This window comes from Erinaceus europaeus, chromosome X (assembly GCF_950295315.1).
Source record: "Erinaceus europaeus chromosome X, mEriEur2.1, whole genome shotgun sequence".
Lineage (NCBI taxonomy): Eukaryota > Metazoa > Chordata > Mammalia > Eulipotyphla > Erinaceidae > Erinaceus > Erinaceus europaeus.
The window spans coordinates 85,991,779-86,014,777 of NC_080185.1; the positions used below are offsets into that span (position 1 = coordinate 85,991,779).

At 44.7% G+C, this 22,999-nt stretch overlaps 2 protein-coding genes across 3 annotated transcripts; one reads left to right on the forward strand and one right to left on the reverse strand.

Annotated features, from left to right (window-relative positions):
* The first annotated feature begins 8,509 nt into the window (after positions 1–8,509).
* On the forward strand, positions 8,510–11,420 carry HSD17B10 (hydroxysteroid 17-beta dehydrogenase 10). Of its 2 annotated transcripts, none has more exons than XM_007530841.3 (6): positions 8,510–8,639; positions 9,000–9,164; positions 10,312–10,476; positions 10,604–10,732; positions 10,815–10,923; positions 11,116–11,420. In XM_007530841.3, the coding sequence occupies exons 1-6, from the start codon at positions 8,613–8,615 to the stop codon at positions 11,304–11,306; spliced, it is 786 nt and encodes a 261-aa protein (XP_007530903.1). In that variant the 5' UTR covers positions 8,510–8,612; the 3' UTR covers positions 11,307–11,420. The 2 variants fall into 2 exon arrangements, with proteins under 2 accessions (XP_007530903.1, XP_060039500.1); XM_060183517.1 differs by lacking the exon at positions 8,510–8,639 and adding an exon at positions 8,722–8,886.
* A 143-nt stretch (positions 11,421–11,563) lies between these two features.
* RIBC1 (RIB43A domain with coiled-coils 1) lies at positions 11,564–22,923 on the reverse strand. The gene is made up of 7 exons (XM_007530843.2): positions 22,700–22,923; positions 19,412–19,528; positions 16,197–16,278; positions 15,648–15,992; positions 12,734–12,852; positions 11,907–12,301; positions 11,564–11,793 (listed from the first exon to the last, which is right to left on the reverse strand). Exons 2-7 carry the CDS (start codon positions 19,526–19,528, stop codon positions 11,712–11,714), a joined length of 1,140 nt encoding a protein of 379 aa, XP_007530905.1. The 5' UTR covers positions 22,700–22,923; the 3' UTR covers positions 11,564–11,711.
* Between the last annotated feature and the right edge of the window lie 76 nt (positions 22,924–22,999).

Consider the following 22,999-nt stretch of genomic DNA (forward strand, 5'->3'; position numbering starts at 1 on the left):
CTGAGTTTTAGAGTTTAATATAGATTAGACACAGACAGGGGATAGCAGCAAATACTGAACTACTGGAAAATGTTTTTACTTGTTTACACCTCTATGGAGTTGTTCTTCTCAGCAGATCTATCTTACTCCTAGTAGCTCCTTTTTTGTGGTTCTCCACTACGATTCTTTCTGCCTTTTCTTTTCTCTGTGCCAGCTCTCTGAATCTTCAAATCTTTGAATTTCCATGCCCATATTCTAGAAATTGATTCTCCAGCCTTACCTTTGTCCATGTCTATGTTTTTGTAATAATCTCTTTTTCCTAATTCACTGTGTCCTCCGAGAAGGCACGGAACTTTTATTATTCCTCTAAGCATGTTAGCAGCCCCACACAGAACCTGGCATGTAGGCGTCTCTCAGATATGCTATGAGAAATATATTTATTTATTTTTAATTCTTTGGAATCCTGGGTAAAAGGTGCTTTTTAAAAAAAAAAAAAAACTCCCTGATGAAACTTATAGCCATACAATCACATATTAAACAACAAGAAAAAGCTCAAATGAACGACCTTACTGCACACCTCAAGGACTTAGAAGAAGAGGAACAAAGGAACCCTAAAACAACCAGAAGGACAGAAATCACTAAAATTAGAGCAGAAATAAACAAGATTGAAAATAAGAGAACCATACAAAAGATCAATGAAGCCAAATGTTGGTTCTTTGAAAGATTAAACAAAATTGACAAACCGCTAGCCAGACTCACCAAACAAAAAAGAGAGAAGACTGAAATTCATAGAATTGTAAACGATGGAGGAGATATCACAACTGACACCACAGAAATCCAGAAAATCATGCGAAACTTCTATGAAGAACTATATGCCACCAAGCTAGAGAATCTGGAAGAAATGGAACAATTCCTAGAAACATATGCCCTTCCAAAACTGAACCAAGAAGAACTACAAAACCTAAATGCACCAATCACAGACAAAGAAATAGAAGCCGTTATTAAGAATCTCCCCAACAACAAAAGTCCTGGACCAGATGGCTTCACAAACGAATTCTACAAAACTTTCAGGAAACAGTTAGTACTCATACTTCTTAAGCTTTTCCATTCTTCTACTTCTAGCGTTTGCCCTTCTTCCGTAGCCAGTCAACAGCGTCAGGTTGAGCCTGATGTAAAGTTTCGAGACCTCCTTTGAATCTGGAGAGGTGGCAGTCGTTGACCATGTGAGTCATAGTCTGTCTGGAGCCGCAGGGGCAGTTCAGGTCGTCTCTGGCTCCCCAGCGATGGAACATAGCGGCGCACTGGCCATGGCCTGTTCCATAGCGATTGAGGAGGGCCCAATCATAATGTGCTAGGTCAAAGCCGGGTTGACGCTTGCAGGGGTCTGTGATGAGGTGTTTGTTCTTTACCTCAGCTGACTGCCAACTCTGTTTCCAAGAGTCTGGAACAGAGAAGTTCAGTGTAGGCGTAGGGGACCAGATTGGGTGACGAGACGTCAAGCGTTGGACAGGGTGGGCAAAGATATCCGCGTATATTGGCAGGTCTGGTCGAGCGTAGACATGGGAAATGAACTTAGATGATGCAGCATCCCGACAATATCTGGCGGGGTGATGTTGCTAAGAACTGGCAGCCATGGAACCAGGGTGGAACGGTTGGTTCCAGAAATTATCCTCATGGAGGAATATAATTTGGAATCGACCAAGTGGACATGGGGGCTACGGAACCATCCTGGGGCACAGTATTCTGCAGTGGAATAGCATAATGCCAGAGAGGATGATCGTAGTGTGGAAGCGCTCGCGCCCCATGAGGAGCTGGCCAGTCTTGCAATGATGTTATTCCTCGCGCCCACCTTTGCTGCAGTTTTTATGAGATGTTCGTGAAATGACAGAGTGCAATCGAGAGTAACGCCAAGATAGACTGGTTGGGCTTCATGCCGGATTCTCGTATCGCCAAGCTGCACATTAAGCTCACGCGAGGCCGAGGCATGGTGTAGATGGAAAACAGATGATACCATTTTTGCAGTGCTAAGAATTAGTCGCCATTTTTTACAGTAATCAGGTATCAGAGACATGTCTTTCGTGAGTGTTTCCTCGAGGATGTCGAACTTGGATGCCTGAGTTGCACAGCAGATGTCATCGGCGTAGATGAACTTCCTTGAAGAAGTTTCTGGGAGGTCATTGATGTAAATATTAAATAGCGTAGGAGCCAGAACAGAGCCCTGGGGGAGGCCACTTGAGAAAAGTCTCCATCTGCTAGACTTGTCACCCAGATGCACCTGGAATCTTCTGTTTTGGAGAAGAAACGATATAGTGTTGGCCACCCATGGAGGCAGGCATCTTGAGATCTTGACTAGGAGACCACGGTGCCAGACCGTGTCATAGGCTGCTGTGAGATCAACAAAGACAGCACCCGTCTTTAAATTCTTCTGGAATCCATTTTCAATGTAAGTTGAGAGGGCCAGGGCTTGTTCGCAGGTAGATCTTCCTGGGTGGAAACCAGGTTGGGCGGGTGATAGGAATTTCTCTGTAAGATGAGAAATACGTGACAGAAGCAGCCTCTCAAGGAGTTTGTAACACATGGAGAGGAGAGAAATTGGTCTATAGCTGGCAGCCAGTGTTGGGTCTTTCTTTGGTTTCAAAACCGCTATGATCTTCGCACAACGCCAAACTTTGGGCATAGACTCAGATTCCAAGATGTGGGACAGGAATGAAGCGAGCCACTTCTTTGCTGCGGGACCCAGATTAAGAATGAGTTCTGGGGTGATGTTATCATAGCGAGCAGCTGTTCTCGGTTTAACCCTCTTCAAAGCGTCTTCCAGTTCAGACAGTGTAAAGGGAGAGAGTTTTGGAGATGGACAAGATAACCGGAGGTGGGATGACCACTCATGGGAAATTTCTCTTTTCCAGATTGGGTCTATCTTAGCATGTCCAACTTGAGTTAGGTGACTAGCCACTGAGTTTGGAGATACGGGAGGATGGGAGACGGGAGGGGGTTGGCTACCGGCACCCAGTCTGTGAAGAAGCTTCCAGGCCTTCCTACTTGAGTGGGTGAAGTTCAGACTTTCCGTGAGTTGTTGCCAGATACATTGGATCCAATGCATTGGGATGCATTGGATCGACCTTCCCGTGGTGCATCTCGTGAGTACCCATTCATTGGGGAAACTGACGATCCTTCCTAGCCGACTGAATCCATATGGATCCCAGTCACTTTCAAAGCCAGCTTTATCATAAGATTGAAGAAACAGGAATACTCCCTTTCACCTTGTATGAACCCAACATCACCCTGATACCAAAAGCAGATAGGGACACAACAAAAAAGGAAAACTACAGACCAATATCTCTGATGAACATAGATGCCAAAATATTAAACAAGATCTTGGCCAACCGGATACAGCAGCACATCAAAAAGATTGTTTATCACGACCAAGTGGGATTCATCCCAGGAATGCAAGGCTGGTTCAACATCCATAAGTCAATCAATGTCATTCACCACATCAATAAAAGCAAAGCCAAAAACCACATGATTATCTCATTATCATTATCATTATCTCTGCATCTCATTAGATGCAGAGAAAGCCTTTGACAAAATCCAACACCCATTCATGCTCAAAACTCTACAAAAAGTGGGAATAGATGGGAAATTCCTCAAGGTAGTGGAATCTATGTATATCAAACCTACAGCCAACATCATACTCGATGGACAGAAGCTGAAAGCATTCTTCCTCAGATCGGGGACTAGACAGGGCTGTCCACTGTCACCATTACTCTTCAACATAGTATTGGAAGTTCTTGCCATAGCAATCAGGCAAGAGAAAGAAATCAAAGGAATACAGATTGGAAGGGAAGAAGTCAAGCTCTCACTATTTGCAGATGATATGATAGTATACATAGAAAAACCTAAAGAATCCAGCAGAAAACTACTGGAAGTTATTAGGCAATATAGCAAGGTGTCAGGCTACAAAATCAATGTACAAAAATCAGTGGCATTTCTTTATAAAAACACTAAATCTGAAGAAGAAGACATCCAGAAATCACTCCCATTTACTGTTTCAGCAAAATCAATCAAATACCTAGGAATAAAGTTGACCAAAGAAGTGAAAGATTTGTATACTGAAAACTATGAGTTGCTACTCAAGGAAATAGAAACTGATACCAAGAAATGGAAAGATATCCCATGCTCATGGATTGGAAGAATAAATATCATCAAAATGAATATTCTCCCCAGAGCCATATACAAATTTAATGCAATACCCATCAAAGTTCCACCAAACTTCTTTAAGAGAATAGAACAAACACTACAGTCATTTATCTGGAACCTGAAAACACCTAGAATTGCCAAAACCATCTTGAGGAAAAGAAACAGAAATGGAGGCATCACACTCTCAGATCTCAAACTATATTATAAAGCCATCATCATCAAAACAGCATGGTACTGGAACAAAAATAGGCACACAGACCAGTGGAACAGAATTGAGAGCCCAGAAATAAATCCCCACACCTACGGACATCTAATATTTGATAAGGGGGCCCAAAGCATTAAATGGAAGAAGGAGGCTCTCTTCAATAAATGGTGCTGGGAAAACTGGGTTGAAACATGCAGAAGAACGAAATTGAGCCACTTTATCTCACCAGAAACAAAAATCAACTCCAAATGGATCAAAGACCTGGATGTCAGACCAGAAACAATCAAATACTTAGAGGAAAACATTGGTAAAACACTTTCCCACATACACCTCAAGGACATCTTTGATGAATCAAACCCAATTGCAAGGAAGACTAAAGCAGAAACAAACCAATGGGACTACATCAAATTGAAAAGCTTCTGCACATCCAAAGAAACTATTAAACAAACAAAGAGACCCCTCACGGAATGGGAGAAGATCTTCACATGCCATCAGACAAGAAACTAATCACCAAAATATATAAAGAGCTCAGCAAACTTAGCAACAAAAAAGCAAATGACCCCATCCAAAAATGGGCAGAGGATATGAACAAAACATTCACCTCAGAGGAGATCCAAAAGGCTAACAAACATATGAAAAACTGCTCTAGGTCACTGATTGTCAGAGAAATGCAAATGAAGACAACACAGAGATACCACCTCAATCCTGTAAGAATGGCATACATCAAAAAGGACAGCAGCAACAAATGCTGGCGAGGATGTGGGGACAGAGGAACCCTTTTGCATTGCTGGTGGGAATGTAAATTGGTCCAGCCTCTGTGGAAAGAAGTCTGGAAAACTCTCACAAGGCTAGACATGGACCTTCCATATGATCCAGTAATTCCTCTCCTGGGGTTATACCCCAAGGACTCCATAACACCCAAACAAAAAGAGGTGTGTACTCCTATGTTCATAGCAGCACAATTCATAATAGCTAAAACCTGGAAGCAACCCAGGTGCCCAACAACAGATGAGTGGCTGAGAAAGCTGTGGTATATATACACAATGGAATACTATACAGCTATCAAGAACAATGAACCCACCTTCTCTGACCCAACTTGGACAGAGCTAGAAGGAATTATGTTAAGTGAGCTAAGTCAGAAAGATAAAGATGAGTATGGGATGATCCCACTCATCAACAGAAGTTGAGAAAGAAGATCTGAAAGGGAAATTAAAAGCAGGACCTGACCAAATTGTAAGTAGGGCACCAATGTAAAAACCCTGTGGTGAGGGGTAGACATGCAGCTTCCTGGGCCAGTGGGGGGTGGAGGTGGGTGGGTGGGATGGGACACAGTCTTTTGGTGGTGGCAATGGTGTTTATGTACACTCCTAGTAAAGTGTAGCCATATAAATCACTAGTTAATTAATATGAGAGGGGGAAAATTAATTGTATGTCTCGAAGTTTTTAAAACACAGACTGAGTCTTTTTAATATATAGGCTATGTATTTGATATGCGGACTCTCTCAAAAGCCTAGACCAAGTAGATTAGAAGCTTCCAATAGCACAGCTATATACATGATACTGGGTACTGTACAGCAAACCATAACAAAGGGACTTTTCAAAGTTAACCCAATCAACAAATAATGTGATGATAATATTAACTATTGATTGTCTTTTTGAACCCTAAGACAGCAGGAACCTCACATCTTCACTACAGAGCCCCTACTTCCCCCAGTCCTGGAACCCTTGGATAGGGCCCACTTTCCCATATGCATCTCCCAATCCAAACCAAATAATATTGCATCCGCCGACCACAACCTAACCAAAGCAACGATTGCCACCTCAACATGCTTCACCTCAGACTGTATCCAGAGACTTCACGTGTGGAATGACAACCCTTCAGCTTCATTACTCGGGTGAGACCTTTCCTTTAATAGTACACTATAATTTCATCTCAGGTAGTTCACTTTCTAAGAAAGTCCCATAACCTAGATATACACCAGTTTCTGTGAGAGAGAGCTTATGTGCACACGTATCCATAAACTACTGCAAAATATATACCTGAAAGCAGGATTACACTAGAGTTTGCAGTGAGTACCTCCCCAACACTTCCTCTCCACTATTCCAAGCTTGGGATCCATGATTGCTCAACAAATTGTTTGGCTTCATATGTTAACTCTCTTTTCAATCACCAGGTTCCAGATGCCACCAGGATGCTGTCTAGGCTTCCCTGGATTGAAGACCCCACCAATGTGTCCTGGAGCTCAGCTTCCCCAGAGACACACCCTACTAGGGAAAGAGAGAGGCAGACTGGGGGTATGGACCGACCAGTCAACGCCCATGTTCAGCGGGGAAGCAATTACAGAAGCCAGACCTTCTACCTTCTGCAACCCTCAACGACCCTGGGTCCATGCTCCCAGAGGGATAGAGAATGGGAAAGCTACCATGGGAGGGGGTGGGTTATGGGGATTGGGTGGTGGGAATTGTGTGGAGTTGTACCCCTCCTACCTTATGCTTTTGTTCACTAATCCTTTCATAAATAAAAAATTTAAAAATAAAAAAAAATAATATATAGGCTGTGTAATTGATATGTGGACTCTCTCAAAAGCCTAGACCAAGTAGATCAGAAGCAACCAATGGCACAGCTACATACAAGATACTGGGTTCTGTACAGCAAACCCTAACAAAAGGACTTTTCAAAGTTAACCCAATTACCAAATAATGTGATGATAACATTAACTATCCATTGTCTTTTTGAACCCTAAGACAGCAGGAACCTCACATCTCCACTATAGAGCCTATATTTTCCCCAGTCCTGGAACCTTAAGATAGGGCCCAATTTCCCACATGCCTCTCCCAATCCATATCAAATAATATTGCAGCTGCAGATCGCAACCTAATCAACACAACGATTGCCACCTCAACATGCTTCAGCTCAGACTATGTCCAGAGACTTCACGTGTGGAATGACAACCTTTCAGCTTCATTACTTGGGTGAGACCTTTCCTTTCATCGTATTCTCTAATTCCATCTCAGGTGGTTCACTTTCTAACAAAGTCCCAAAACCCAGATATACACCAGTTTCTGTGAGTGAGAGCATATGTTCACACGTATCCATAAAGTACTGCAACATATATACCTGAAAGCAGAAGTACACTAGAGTTTCAGTGAGTAACCCCCCAACACTTCCTCTCCACTATTCCAACCTTTGGGTCCATGATTGCTCAACAATTTGTTTGGCTTTGTATATTAACTCTCTTTTCAGCCACCAGGTTCCAGATGCCATCAGGATGCCGGCCAGGCTTCCCTGGACTGAAGACCCCACCAATATGTCCTGGAGCTCAGCTTCCCCAGAGACCCACCCTCCTAGGGAAAGAGAGAGGCAGACTGGGAGTATGGACCGACCAGTCAACGTCCATGTTCAGCGGGGAAGCAATTACAGAAGCCAGACCTCCACTTTCTGCAACCCACAATGACCCTGGGTCCATGCTCCCAGAGGGATAGAGAATGGGAAAGCTATCAGGGGAGGGGATGGGATATGGAGATTGGGTGGTGGGAATTGTGTGGAGTTGTATCCCTCCTACCCTATGGTTTTGTTAATTAATCCTTTCTTAAATAAAAAAATAAATTTAAAATAAATAAGTAAATATTTATTTTTTTAAAAAAACCTCCCTGATGGGAGTCAGCGGTAGCACAGAGGGTTAAGCGCACGTGGCGCAAAGCCCAAGGACCTGCGGAAAGATCCCGGTTCTAGCCCCTGGCTGCCCACCTGCAGGGGAGTCGCTTCACAAGCGGTGAGGCAGGTCTGCAGATGTCTGTCTTTCTCTTCCCCTCTCTGTTCTCCCCTTCTCTCTCCATTTCTCTCTGTCCTATCCAACAACGACATCAACAACAATAAGAACTACAACAATAAAACAACAAGGGCAACAAAAGGAAATAAATATTTAAAAAAAATTTTTTTAATATCCCTGCTTCCTTCCACCCTAATCCCCCACTTTGCCAGTTGGCCACTTGCCCAAAGACCGGATAGAGAGGGCGGTGGGTGGAGTGGTATTGTGCTGCAGCTATTGGTTACTTCCCTCTTGGTGAAATCATTCTCGCCTTTGTCCTCTTGGTAGGGGAAACAAGCGGTAGGCTCCGACCCCTGCTTCTCGCGCTGCGACCCGCCCACCTCTCTTCGGCCCCGCCTCTGACTCCATCTCAGCCAATGAAGAAGCGCCGACAGGCTTCCCATTAGACTTACTGGGAAAAGATGGCCGCCGCGTGTAAAAGTGTGAAGGTAGTGGGGCTTATTTTTGCAGCTTGCATTGTTGCACTGGCTGCGACGGCGCAGCTGTAATACTAGGGGGACGAGTTTGGCGCTGGGAGAAAGACTCATGTCTTATCCAGGCCAGATACAAAGGCGGTTGGGCTCGGGAGGTGAAGGTCAACTCTCAGGCACACTTGATGTGCAGCGTGACTGGTCTGGCTGCCTGGGTGGGGGAAGGAGAGCGGATATATCCAGAGACGAGAGCAGGCACACCAAAGTAGGGTCACCTTTCGGGGTGATCTGGAGATTCATTGGAGAAAGGGCTAATGAACAGGCTGATGAAAGGGGGGTGTTCTGCAGTGTAACGTCTGACTGTGCCCCTCTTTACAGGGCCTGGTCGCTATAATAACAGGAGGAGCCTCAGGTCTAGGTCTGGCCACCGCAGAGCGACTGGTGGGGCAAGGAGCCACTGCTGTACTTCTGGACCTGCCTAACTCAGATGGGGAGGCCCAGGCCAAGAAGTTAGGGAAGAATTGTGCCTTCGCCCCAACTGATGTGAGTTCACCTTTCCTCTCCCAGAGTGTGTTTAAGGTCACAGACATCTGCCTGGAAACCCATGAGGCTCAATGCCATAATAGTGACAGCTATATAGGCCGTGGACCCATCTCCTTCTCCCTTTAGTTTGAGGCTACAGGCACAATGGTAGTGAGCATTCTCTTAACACCAATGCGGTAGGATGGAATAAAATTGGACATGTCAGAATCCTTGAGTGTTGTGGTTTGAAAAAAAAATTTTGCCCTGTAATTTTGTATTTATACATTGAACAATTTTTATTTATTTACTTTTATTTATTTATTGGATAGGAACAGAGAGAAATAGAGGAGGGGGAGGGGTCGGGCATGGGGCAGTAGTGCAGAGGGTTAAGTGGATGTGGCATGAAGCGCAAGGACTAGCTTAAGGACCCCGGTTCGAGCCCCTGGCACCCCACCTGCAGGGGAGTCGCTTCGCAAGTGGTGAAGCAGGTCTACAGGTGTCTGTCCTCCTCTCCTCTCTCGATTTCTCTCTGTCCTATCCAACAACATCATCAATGCAACAATAACAACAAGGGCAACAAGATGGGGAAAAATGGCCTCTAGGAGCAGTGGGTTCGCAGTGCAGGCAGCAGTAACCCTGGAGGCAGAGAGAGAGAGGAGGGGGACATAGTGATGGAGAGAGACAGAGAGATACCTGCAGCCCTGTTTCACCACTTGTGAAGCTTTCCCTCTGCAGGTGGGGACCAAGGGCTTGAACCTGAGTCCTTGTGCACTGTAATGTGTGCGTTTAACCAGGTGTGCCACTGCCTGGCCCCCATTGAACCATTTTTCATGAAACAAACTATAGAAATTAAAACTTGACAGAATTATCTTTGCAGTTGGGGGCACAGAGTGTTAATCTTCCTATAACTTTTCAAAACACTGTTCTGATCCATACCAATTGATTATCGCCAGGGAAATGTGACTTTATCAACAGGATGTAGATTTGAAAAATGTTGAAACACTGCCATGCAGAACCCAGTATACCTTTGCCCTACTCTAGAGTTTTCTCTTTGTCTCTCCTTTGTTTACATAGTTCTGTTGTAACTCAAAAGACTACACCTGCCCACCTGCCCTCTCCTCTAGATTCTCCCCCTTTCTCTGTGTATTATCCACTTCTCTCTTTGAAGGTGACTTCAGAGAAAGAAGTGCAAGCAGCCCTCAATTTAGCAAAAACAAAGTTTGGCCGTGTGGATGTGGCAATCAACTGTGCTGGCATTGCAGTGGCCATCAGGACGTACAACTCAAAGAGGAACCAGGCTCACACCTTGGAGGACTTCCAGCGAGTTCTCAATGTAAGACCTTGGAGGTTCTGTAGGGATAGGAGTAAGATGTGTCTGGCTGTGGGTACCCCTAGAGTTTTTAGGAGACAAAAAGGCTGCTTCTGTCTCGTTTTACACTATGGGTTTACTTTCCCTACAGGTGAATCTTTTAGGTACCTTCAACGTGATCCGCCTGGCGGCTGGTGAGATGGGCCAAAATGAACCAGACCAAGGAGGCCAACGTGGGGTCATCATCAATACTGCTAGTGTGGCTGCCTTTGAGGGCCAGGTGTGTGGGCAGGGATAAAGGCTTTTGTCTTCTCAGTGACTTCTTGGGGCCCTCCCACATATGACTTCTACTTCTTCTCCAGGTTGGACAAGCTGCATACTCTGCTTCCAAAGGGGGCATAGTGGGCATGACACTGCCTATTGCTCGAGATCTGGCTCCCATGGGCATCCGAGTAATGACCATTGCTCCAGGTAGACACATATGCTCCTTGCCACACTTGGGGTCAGATGAGGGTCTGTGGGTGATTGAGAGGGGGAAGTGTTTACCACCTTCTGTCTTGGGACCATAGGGAAGCACCACAAAGTAGAGCTAAGTTGGAGTGGAGGGGGACTGGGTAAACATGATAGCAAAGGTAGACCTCTGACTCTTGCTGTCTTGTTTAGGTCTATTTGGCACCCCACTGCTAACCACTCTCCCAGAGAAAGTACGAAACTTCCTGGCCAGCCAAGTGCCCTTCCCTAGCCGACTGGGTGACCCTTCTGAATATGCTCATCTGGTACAGGCCATCATTGAGAACCCATTCATCAATGGAGAGGTCATCCGGCTAGATGGGGCCATTCGCCTGCAACCTTGAAGGGGGAAGGCAGAAGAACACTGCCTTTCCTATCCATGAGGAAGTGCAATAGCTATCTTGTAACTTGGTTCACTAGTCACTCACTGTGCCTAATAAAGTTTTTATTTCTCACAAGGAGTGCTGTGTGCTGGAGAAACTGGCATTGGGAAGAAAGGTGACTGGGTGAAGACTGAGAGGGTTGGATGCTTATATCCCGGGGGTGGAGTGGGAAAGGCAACACACCTCATACCTTTTGTGTCCTAATACAACACGTGGCCTTGATTTTAGTGAATAGCTTTATTACCTAGGGTGAAAGATAGGGATACCAGCTTAGCTCTCTCCTACAACGGAATGGGAATTCAGTGTTTGCTTCTCTTAATTCCTCTGTGAGTTTGATGGGGTGAAAGGAGAGATGACCATCCTGGCCTAGCGGCTGCTGGTGTTAAACTGTAAGAAATACTGGGCCGTAGGCTGATTGGTATAGATGATTGAATTCAGATAATTCTGACTGTAAAAGAAATTCAGAGGCTTCAGCTGATCAGCTTTCCCTTTTCCTGATCCTCCCCACCCTTCGCCACCCTCCTCTGGAATTAATTCCCACTACCAATCCACAGAACTCACTGAGCTTTTTGTTCATGAGCCAGCTGCTGGTTGAAGGAGCCCAGGCCCCTCTGAAATTCAGCACATAGTTCCTTTTCCTGCTCTTCTAGCTCCATCGCTGCCTTCGTCAAGCACATGGCCTGGTTTTCCCACTCTGTATTCAGTGCTTTTTCAGACTGGCGTTGTATCTCCTTTTCATGGCGTTGTACCTCCTGGGTTTTTCTGATGGCAGCTCTCTGCTCTGGAGTCATGCCCTTCCAGCAATAGGGCAAGACTCGGTGAGGATCTATAGGGTGTTGAGCAACCTTGGGGTTCTCAGTCAGTAGGTCACTCGTGACCTGCTTCTGGATCTCCTTGGTGTTGGCCTCCTGCTCACGCTTATGCTTGTGCTGCTGCCTCGCAGTTGTCTCAGCTGCCTGTTGGGGCCCCCAAATAATCATGCTTGGGTGTACAACCCCAGAGGACTCCCGGTCAAGATGGGAGAGATAATACGGCCCTGTTCTCCTCCATCTCGAGAAGAGATAAAAAAGATACATCCTTTGGAGGACCTAAGGTTGGGGAGAGGGGTTGGATGGGCAGTGATTTCCCCTGCTCTCTGGAAGTCCTTAGATTCAGAGGTTGTGGGAAGGAGTGCCACATTCTGTTCCCAAGTAATCCTAAGTCTGGATATGGGGAGAGGTATCTGCTCTAAGAGGGCCTTTCAGTGAGGAGGGAAGTCCTCAGGTGGATGAGAGGGCTGGTGTTGATAAGAGAAGGGTTATGAAGGAAAAGAGGTGACTTAAGGTTTCCTCAGAATTTGGTTCAAGGGCTTGAGGAGAGCCCAGTATAATGGGCGACTCAGGTTATACCTTGGCTTTGTTGGCATTGGCCATAGCAACCATCATAGCCACACGGCAGGACTCTTCCAGCTTGGCTAGCTGGGTAGCTCGCATCTCCATGGCTAGGCGCAGCTTGTCATTGAGAAGATCTACATAGAAATATGACCAGGATACTATTTATCTCCTGCCTTCCTTGTTCACTTAGTAATTTGTCCAAGTTGTGTGTCTGTGTCTGTTTTTTTTTTCCTTTGGAGGGGGGCATAATACCCTAATTGTAGGGGTGTGGGATAAGCTGTAACAGATGCATACAAGGTATTATGAAAGTTTTGGGTGGGGGAGTGAAGTTTCCTGGAGGGGTGTATCTTTGAATTAGGTTATGTACACAGGTAGAAAGCCATGGACATTCAGACATAGGTTATAGCATGAACAATACTGTTATTTTGTAATCCAGCTATAATATAATCTATTTTAGTATTTGTAGAGCATTCCTTGGTTCATCTCTCTTGCTGCCCTCCAGTCTTTGTTCACACATGACTAACTGCCCTCTGAAAGACCCTTAAGCTTGGCAGCCTACCTGCTTCCTGTCCTGATTTATTTCTCTCAATATTTGCCACACCATTCAGTAGACACTACATTTTGTTTAGTTATTTTGTGTTGTCTCTTTCTTTCTTCCCTAGAGGGTGACGTTTCTAAAGGAAGGATTTTTTTTTTTTTGGTCTGTTTTATTCACTAATTCACCATTCACTAAATGAACTCCTACAGTTTTAATGCCCCCTTTTCTTTATAGTGAGATATAACTAGAGTTGTTGGGTCTTTGTTAGCCTACTGCTTTCTTCATGCTCAGAACTCCCTGTTTCTATGATGCAAAAAAAGCTTTCTGACGCATTATATATTGTTTTTTAGTATATGTGCTGCCGAAGCGAGCACGACACATTATTTTGATGTCATACGTTTCAGGGACACTGGGGAAATTTGTGAGTTTGTGTTTCAGAAGCAAATACCCTTGAAGAAGTTGCAACCAGGGAGTCAGGTGGTAGGGAGTCAGATGGTAGCGCAGCGGGTGAAGTGCACGTGGCGCGAAGCACAAGGAATGGCTTAAGGATCCTGGTTTGAGTCCCCAGCTCCCCACTTGTAGGAGGGTCACTTCACAAGCAGTGAAGCAGGTCTGCAGATGTCTATCTTTCTCTCCCCCTCCTCTCTCCATTTCTCTCTGCCCTAACAATTACAACGTCAATAACAATAACTACAACAATAAAAAACAAGGGAAAAATAAAGTTTTTTTTTTTAAAAAGAAGTTGCAGCCACCAGATAACTTAATCCAGACTACTGTTGATGCCAAAAGCTGATTGCACAGATGTTCCCTTTCTTCCTCCCTGAAAAATTCCCTACTCTGTTCCCTGACCCTATGAAACACCTTGTCTTTGTTTTCCAGTTATAACAGATTTAAGAGACCCTATGTCCTTACTTCAGTCAATTCTAAACAATTAAGCTATTTCCTTGGCCGAAATGATTTGTATCTTCTCTTACTTGCAGTGAATTTCTAGAAGACTTGGTTATTTGTAGACTCCTAGAAGACAGGCTATCTGTCCTGCTCATTTTGGTTGACAATGATTTATTAAATTCCTTTTTTTTCCCCCGGAGCATTGATTAGCTCTGGTTTATGATGGTGTGGGGAATTAAACATATCTGTTTGCCTAACCATTATGCTATCTACCCCCCTTTTTACTAAATTCCTTACACTGTGGCTGAGACTGTAGTAGACAACTGGGATACACAGTTGAAATGACAGACGTGGTTCATCTTCAGCTAGCTGACACTTTGTAGAGAAGACATAATGCCACACATACTTTCATGATTAGTCACGTTCATGGTATGTAGAACAACAAAAGAGGGATAATTTGAATGGTAAGCAGTATGTGTAGGTAAGAAATATCTCTTGCCCTTCAAGAGCTTACTTGGATGGAAGAGAAAAATCTGGCTAGATGTAGTAACAGAGTAACAGTAGCTACTGGTCACTGAGCTCTGAAGCATGTGGTGTTTTACATAGAATGAATCATTCCATTTTCATATAAGTTATACATGGTATGGACTCATACTCCCATTTCATTTTGATTAATTATGTTTCTTTTTTAATTTTATTATTTGATAGAGACAGCCAGATATCAAGAAGGGAGAGAGAGAGAGGAAGAGAGGCAGAGACACCTGCAGTAATGTCTCACCACCTGCAAAGCTTTCCCCCTGCAAGTGGGTACTGGGGGCTTGAACCTGGTTCATCGCACATTGTAAAATGTGCTCTCTACCAGGTGTGCCACCACTGAGCCCCAATTCATTATGTTTCTTATTGCCACCAGGGTTACTTCTGGGGCTCGATACCTATCTGCATGATGAGTCCACTGCTCCTGGAAGCTGTTTTTGTTTTGTTTTGTTTGTTTGTTTGTTTGTCTTGGTGTGTGTGATAAGATAGAAATTGAGAGGGGAGGGGAAGATATAGAGGAAGAGAGAGAGATACCTGCAACACTGTTCCACTGCTCATGAAGCTAACTTCCCTTCCCTCCCCCTGCAGGTGGGGACTGGGGGCTTGAACAGAGTGTGTCACCTTCCCACCCTCCTATATACCCCTGTTTTAGAGATGAGCAAAATGAAGTACAGAGAAGAATATTAGTTTGTCCAAACCAGCTAGCAAGTGACAGAGCTGTTAAGTGTGTCTGGGACCAGTGGCCACAATGGCAGCTACTAAAGGAGGTGAGGAAGTAAGTAAATAAGTAAGTAAGTAAGTAAGTAAGTAAGTATATGGTCTGTTCAGTCTCACTTTTTAGCCTCCACCCTAGGGGTAACTGAGTGTCCCCAACACAGTTCTGACCTCATAAGTGCTGTACCCATCACAGGACAGCTTCTTACTACCTACTCCTCATGTCTTTCAGCCTGAAGAGCTTGGCTTGCTTACCTGCAGACTTCTCATCATTTCTGGCTTGCTGTTGTTCCTGCACCTGCCTGTCCAGGTTGTACCGAAACTGCTCCTGTTGCATTTTCAGGAATGTGGTCCTATCCAGGTCTTCTCCAGCGAAGCACTGAAGACTGGCAGGACCACAGCGGAGATCGTTGTCACCTAGACGGGCTGGATATTCTTTCTGCAACTGATTAGGGTCCCAAATGTCAAACTCACGCCTGTTTTTGAGCTGCTGTTTCTGCTCTCGATATTCTTGGACTTTCTTAGCCAGACGGCGTGTCCGTTCTGCCTGTTCCTTTTCTAGCATCTGGGCTACCAGATCATAATGCACCTGGGTGGTACCTGGGGTGGGGGGAGAGGGTGGGGCATGGAGAATGCACCAATGGAGGGTCAAAATCCACTTAATATGGCTTCTGCTCCCAAGTCCTTCTGGTTTGTGCCATCACATCCCAGATCTCAGGTCCCACCCTAAAGTAGAACTACCCCACCTCAACCCACTCAGCCCCTTATTTTCCCTTTTGGCTGCCCCTGCTCTTGGACTTTTACCATGAGCTGCCTCCTTGTTCCGCTCTGTTGCCTCCCGAAGCTTTCGCTCTTCCACTTGCTTATTCAAGGCTTCAACATCCACCTGATCTCAAAGAAACGAGTTAGGTCAGGATAGGAGTCCAGCAGGGACCTGGAGTGCTTTCACAGAAACTGCTTTTGAATGTTCTCCTTCAGATCCCTTATGCCTACTGAATAATGTTCCACTATCTGAGCTTTGTTTGTAAGTCTCTCAATGATCTAGCTTCTAGTTCCTTTTCCAAGCTCATTTCAGTGCCCTCTCCCTCTTTTCTTTTCTTTTCTTTTCTTTTCTTTTCTTTTCTTTTCTTTTCTTCTCTTTTTCTTCCTCTCCTTCTCTGTCTTCTTCTCTTCTTCCTTTTTTTCCTCCAGGGTAATTGCTGGGGCTTGATGCCAGCATTATGAATCCATGGCTCCTGTCAGCTATTTTTCCCCCATTTTTTTTAATTGGACAGGACAGAGAGAAATTAAAAGGGGGGAGGAGACTGAGAAGGGGAGAGAAAGACAAGACACCTGCACATCTGCTTCACCACTTGTGAAGCTTCCCCCCTGCCGAGGGCTCGAACCCAGATCCTTGTTTGAGTCCTTGTGCTTGGTACTATGTGCACTTAACTGGGTGTGCCACCACTAGTTCCGCCTCTCCCCATTTCTTATACTTGGCTGTTCTACGCTTACAGTTCCCTGTACATCTTAGGTTGTAACTGAGAGCCTTTCATCCAGCTGCTCCCTCTACCTGAAAAATCCTTTTCTTCCCCTCTGCCCATATTTCTATTTGTTCCTAAACCCCAACTCAGGCTCACCTTCCTAATCCCTCAGACAGGCTACTGCTCCCATTGACTCTAAGACCCATTGTACACTGTTATACTGAAGTTCTCCTTTATTGATTGTCTCCTCCATTAGACTGTGAGCATGTTACTGATAAGACTGACATTAGGGGAGTTGGGCAGTAGTGCAGCAGATTAAGTGCATGTGGCGCAAAGCGCAAGGACCGGCGTAAGGATCCTGATTCAAGCCCCCAGCTCCCCACCTGCAGGGGAGTCGCTTCACAGGCAGTGAAGCAGGTCTACAGGTGTCTGTCTTTCTCTCCCCCCTCTCTGTCTTCCCCTCCTCTCTCCATTTCTCTCTGTCCTATCCAACAATGACGGTATCAATAACAACAACAATAATAACTATAACAACAATAAAAAAAAACAAGGGCAACACAAGGGAAAATAAATAAATATTAAAAAAAAGACTGACATTAGATCTGCTTTGTACCCTTCCCTATTGCCCAACCCTGTGTTTGGCACAGAGCAGGCCCTGAGGAAATGCTTGCCACCTGCATCTTAATTATATCACTCAGTCACTTAATCACCTACTTACTTGGTCAGGCACTGTGTTCTATTTTTCAGAGCTGCCATCATATCCTAATACTCATCTCAACATTTCCTTTATTTAGCCTCAATTTATAAAGAAGGAACCTGGAGGGCCAGGAAGTAGTGCAGTGGGTTAAGAGCACATGGCATGAAGCACAAGGACCGGTAGTAGGATTCCGGTTCAAGCCCCCAGCTCCCCACCTGCAGGGGGTTCGCTTCCCAAGCGGTGAAGCAGGTCTGCAGGTGTCTATCTTTCTCTCCCCCTCTCTGTCTTCCCCATATCTCTCAATATCTCTCTGTCTTATCCAACAACAACAACAGCAATAACAACAATGACAGCAACAAGGGCAACAAAGTAGAGAAAATGGCCTCTGGGAGCAGTGAATTCTTAGTGCAGGCACCAAACCTCAGCAATAACCCTGGAGGCAAAATAAATAAATAAATAAAATAACAATAACAATAAAGGAACCTGGAGTTTAGAGAAATCAAGTGACTTATCCAAAGCCACACATATAATAAATATCACACATGGCTCTTGAGCAAGGGTATGATGTGTCATTTCCAGAATACCATGTTGTATTCATTCTCCCCCCATCCATTTCACTCAGCAACCTTTCTTTCTTTCTTTCTTTCTTTCTTTCTTTCTTCCTTCCTTCCTTCCTTCCTTCCTTCCTTCCTTCCTTCTTTCTTTCTTTCTTTCTTTCTTTACCAGAGTACTGTTCAGCTCTGGCTTATAGTGGTGCAGGGGATTGAACCTGGGACTCTGGAGCCTCAGGCATGAGAGTCTCTTTGCATAACCATTATGCTATCTACTCTCTGCCCAGCAGCCTATTTTTCTTAAACTATCAACATATTATTTTTAAAATATTTATTTATTTATTTATTCCCCTTTTGTTGCCCTTGTCTTATTGTTGTCATTATTGTTGTTACTGAGGTTGTTGCTGGATAGGACAGAGAGAAATGGAGAGAGGAGGGGAAGACAGAAAGAGGGAGAGAAAGATAGACACCTGCAGACCTGCTTCACTGCTTGTGAAGCAACTCCCCTTCAGGTGGGGAGCCGGGGGCTCAAACTGGGATCCTTACGCAGGTTCTTGTGCTTTACACCACCTGCGCTTAACCTGCTGTGCTGCCGCTCAACTCCCAACATACTACTTTTATTTTTAAAATATTTTAATTTATTAATAATTGGATAGAGACAGAGAGAAATTGAGAAGGGAAGGGGAGATAGAAAGAGAGAGAGAGAGAAACAGAAAGGCACCTGCAGCCCTGCTTCACTACTCCTGAAGCTTTCCCCCTAAAGGTGGAGACCAGGGGCTTGAACCTGGGTCCTTGCACACTATAATGTGAGCGCTTAACCAGGTGCACCACTGCCTGGCCCCTATTATCTTTATTTTTATTGTAATTTATTTAAAAGGTCTTCAAATGGCACAAAAGGGAATATTGCTTAGTGAAGAGTGTCAGTCCTTTCTATCTCTGCCTCTCACCCAGTTAACAGTTTTCAATGCAATATTCCAGAAACACTATAGGCATATGCAATACTAATCATTCCTTAGACACATTTGACTCCATGTTTTTTGTCTCCAGAGAGCCAGGTCACTTGGCCCAGAGCTGAGGAGGATCAACCAACTCCTATTCCCCCAGCCATATCCCCTACCTACACTCCTAGCTCCCTTCCCAGACCCTTCCCACACACTGGTGACCAATGCCTTTTCCCCTTCTCCTTTCTTTATGCCCCAGGGCCACTCAAATCAGGGAGGAGGTTGTAAAGGGCACTGCTGTGTTCTTTTCCAGAATGCAAGAGTGAGGTGGGTCCTGAACCTGAGAAAGTCCTCACTGCCTACTCACCCCCATAACTCGGGTCCGAACATTGAAGAATCGGGCCTGTCGGTCCTTTTCTCGATTTCTTCTAGCTTGGATGGCTGCAACTTCCTTGGGATCTACTGATAGATCTGTCTTGTACATCTGGAACAATAGTGAGGCGGGAATAAAAAAATCATTGTTGACCATCGTTCTTGGTTATCCTCCTACCTCATTTCTTTCTCCTCATTGCATTTTTTAAAAATATATATTTAAAATCTTTATTGATTTAGTGGATAGAGACAGGCAGAAATCAAGAGGGAAGGGGGTGATAGAGAGAGAGAGAGAGAGAGAGACACCTACAGCACTGCTTCACCAATCGTGAAGCTTTCCCCCTGCAGGTGGGGATGGGGGACTCAAACCTGGGTCCTTGCGTACTGTAACATGTACACTCAAGCAGGTGTGCCACCACCCAGCCCCTACTCCCCCATTGCATTTTACCATGTATTGATCCCTACTGATTTTTACTTCCTCATATATTTCATATCTATGTCCTGCATCTCCGCAGTCACTACCGTAATTCAGGCCACATTATCTGGTGCCTGATAACATTTCCAGGCCTCCTTTGCTCCAATGTTACTCTCTCTAGTTCTTTCTCCGCACTGGCAACCAGAGAGATTTTTCTGAAAGTAAATTTGACCATGACATACCTGAGCTTAGAACTTTTAAATATAGCTTTAAAAACAAATGGCTCCCCAGTGTTGACAAGATAAAGCCTCCACCCACCCACCCACTCTCACCACTAGATTTATAAGGATCTTCAAGACCTGACTTCTCACATTTCCAAGCCTCACTCATTCATAATACCCACATTTTCACATTATACACTGTTTGGTCTTCACTATTTCAGGAAACAGGACCACTATTTCCCTTTTACTTTTTTTTAAATCTTTATTTATTGGCTACAGACAGCCAGAAATCAAGAGGGAAGGGAGTGACAGAGAGGGAGAGAGACAGACACCTGCAGCACTGCTTCATCACTCGCAAAGCTTTCCCCCACAGGTGGGAACCAGGGGCTCGAACCCGGGTCCTTGTGCATTGTAATACATGTGCTCAACCAGGTGTGCCACCACCCTCCCCTTCCCTTTTACTTTTTTTTTTAATTTATTTTCCCTTTTGTTGCCCTTGTTGACTTTTTATTGCTGTTGTAGTTATCATTGTTGTTATTGATGTCGTTGTTGTTGGATAGGACAGAGAGAAATGGAGAGAGGAGGGGAAGACAGAGAGGGGGAGAGAAAGACACCTGCAGACCTGCTTCATCGCCTGTGAAGCGACTACCCTGCAGGTGGGGAGCCGGGGGCTTGAACTGGGATCCTTACGCCGGTCCTTGCACTTTGCACCACAGGTGCTTAACCCGCTGCGCTACCGCCTGACTCCCTCCCTTTTACTTTTATAACATAGATTAGAGGGCTTAAATTTACTTGTTTTTCCTCCACATTTTGGAATATGCACGTCTGGCACATGAGTTAGTGAAAGCCATAGCCAAAAAACCACTTTGTAAACATAAATCTTATCCTGTCTCTTCCTTGCTCAAAATCCAGGCACACTAATGTCTTCTAAAAGTCCTCTAACAGGACAACTGCTATGGCCTCGGGACATTTATACATAGTGTTCCTTTGTTCCTTTGTCTGGAGCAATATCCCATAGCTAGTTATGATCCTTTTTAAAAGTCATTTTTGTGACTGTGAAATAATACATACAGAAGAAAAAAATATATATATAGATATATAGACATATGGAATCATGATAAAATACATGAGTCAATTTTCCACCATAATGGAACATGATCAATATTATTGGAGTGCTCATGTTCTTTGTCCTTCATTCTTTTTGTTGTTGTTGTTACTGGGGTTTCACTGCTCACTACTCAGGGTTGACTTTTTCAGATAGAGACAGAGGAGGAGAACGAGAGATAGCACAGCAACTGGAGCTCCCCCTAATGCAACAGGGACTGGGCTTGACCTTGGGTCGTGCTCATAATAAAGCAGATGCCTTCCCAGGTGAGCTGTTTTGCTGGTCCTCTTCTCCCTCATTCTTAGCCTGAGGAAATCACTATCTAGAATGTTACTCTTCCCTTACTAATAAGTATTAGGATAACTCTTTCTCAATGTGTGTATTTACATAAAGATTTTTTTTTTTGGTCTGGGAACTTTTGTAGCGTTTCTGTCAATGCAATCAATGGAGGTTGGACTCGAATCTATGTCATGCACTTGGCAAAGCAGCACACTATCCAAATGAGTTATTTCACCACATTATTTAATGTGTGTGTGTGTGTGTGTGTGTGTGTGAGAGAGAGAGAGAGAGAGAGAGAGAAGAGCCACACAGTGGAATTCCTGTGCCCTACCCACTGAGTGATTTCCCTAGCTGCACCTTTGGTCAGTTTATTTTTTGAATGTATTTTATTTATTTATTTATTTATTTATTACCAGAGCACTGCTGAGCTCTAGTTTATGGTGGTGTGGGGATTGAACGTGGGAATTTAGAGCCGCAAGCATGAGAGTCTCTTTGCATAATCATTATGCTATTTACCCATCCCCTTTGGTCATTTTATACCTCAAAGCCTGATCTTGTTTCTTCCAGTTGAAGTTCAATTATGGCTTCTTTACTAAATTACACAAACCAGGCTTTCTCACCTTCCTTGATTTATCTTTAAAACTTTTTGGTCTTCAAACGTTATTTAAAAAAAACAACAACAATAGAATGGCTATGGCAACAGTCAGGCTTGTTCTGTGTCCAGCTCTAAGCACAACATCCCAGTTTACCCATTCCATCTGTCACCACAAATATAAAATCACTGAAGGGAAAAATTTGACAAGTATTTAAAGCTTCTTGAATTCTAAGGTCATGGCCTTAGTAATGAGCAAGTATAAGTTGATGGAGGATGTGGGACTGGAGAGGAATAGATGGGAAACAGATTAGGGAAAGGGACAGAAGAGAAAAAGAGGCAACAGTAAGGAGGGCAACAGGTTGACAGATGTAGAAAACAGAGCTGACAAAGTGGAAAGTAATGAAGCAGAGGGCGATGGAGAGGAGTACATGGGATGGAGAAAAGTATAGACCTAGAGAACACTAGTTTACGGGCCCAGAGATTCATACAGAATGTTTTTCTACTCCATCTCACTCCATTTTCAATTCTACACCACCCAAAGCAAGGTGTTCCCTTTGGCCCCTGTTCCGCCTTCTCCTAGTCCTCTGCTGTTCCTTGGGGTCCTTCTGATTCACGCCCCTATTTTTGTTTGAGCCTTCCAGCCGACCTAAACGCAGTCAAGTTCCCACCTTTTTGCACTGTAGGGCATAACCCTACTGCGCCTTCTGACACGTCTCAGAAGTGTGGGCTCCGGACACTCGCTTCTTCCGATCCGCAAAGTCGCTGTGTCCTAGGCGCACCACCAACTCGAAGACTCATAGGGCTTCGAATGGGGAGGTTTACGTTGCTAGGCAACAAGAAGGAGCCGGGCCCAAACCTCCTTCCTTACTCCGCACCCTGGCAACCTAACAACTACGCCTCCTGGCCGCGCGAAAGCCCCGCCCCTAATTCCCTCCCCGCTCGCGCCGGAAGTTAGAAATCCCACTCGG

Excerpts from the sequence above, each read along its gene's own strand:
- RIBC1 (XM_007530843.2), bottom strand. The coding sequence starts at position 19,528 with ATGTACAAGACAGATCTATCAGTAGATCCCAAGGAAGTTGCAGCCATC. Across the intron at positions 12,302-12,733 it reads CCAATGCCAACAAAGCCAAG|GCAGCTGAGACAACTGCGAG; the intron begins GTATAACCTGAG and ends GGGCCCCAACAG. Across the intron at positions 11,794-11,906 it reads GCTCATGAACAAAAAGCTCA|TCAGAATTATCTGAATTCAA; the intron begins GTGAGTTCTGTG and ends TTTCTTTTACAG.
- HSD17B10 (XM_060183517.1), top strand. The coding sequence starts at position 8,737 with ATGTCTTATCCAGGCCAGATACAAAGGCGGTTGGGCTCGGGAGGTGAA. Across the intron at positions 9,165-10,311 it reads GTGCCTTCGCCCCAACTGAT|GTGACTTCAGAGAAAGAAGT; the intron begins GTGAGTTCACCT and ends CTCTCTTTGAAG. Across the intron at positions 10,477-10,603 it reads ACTTCCAGCGAGTTCTCAAT|GTGAATCTTTTAGGTACCTT; the intron begins GTAAGACCTTGG and ends CTTTCCCTACAG.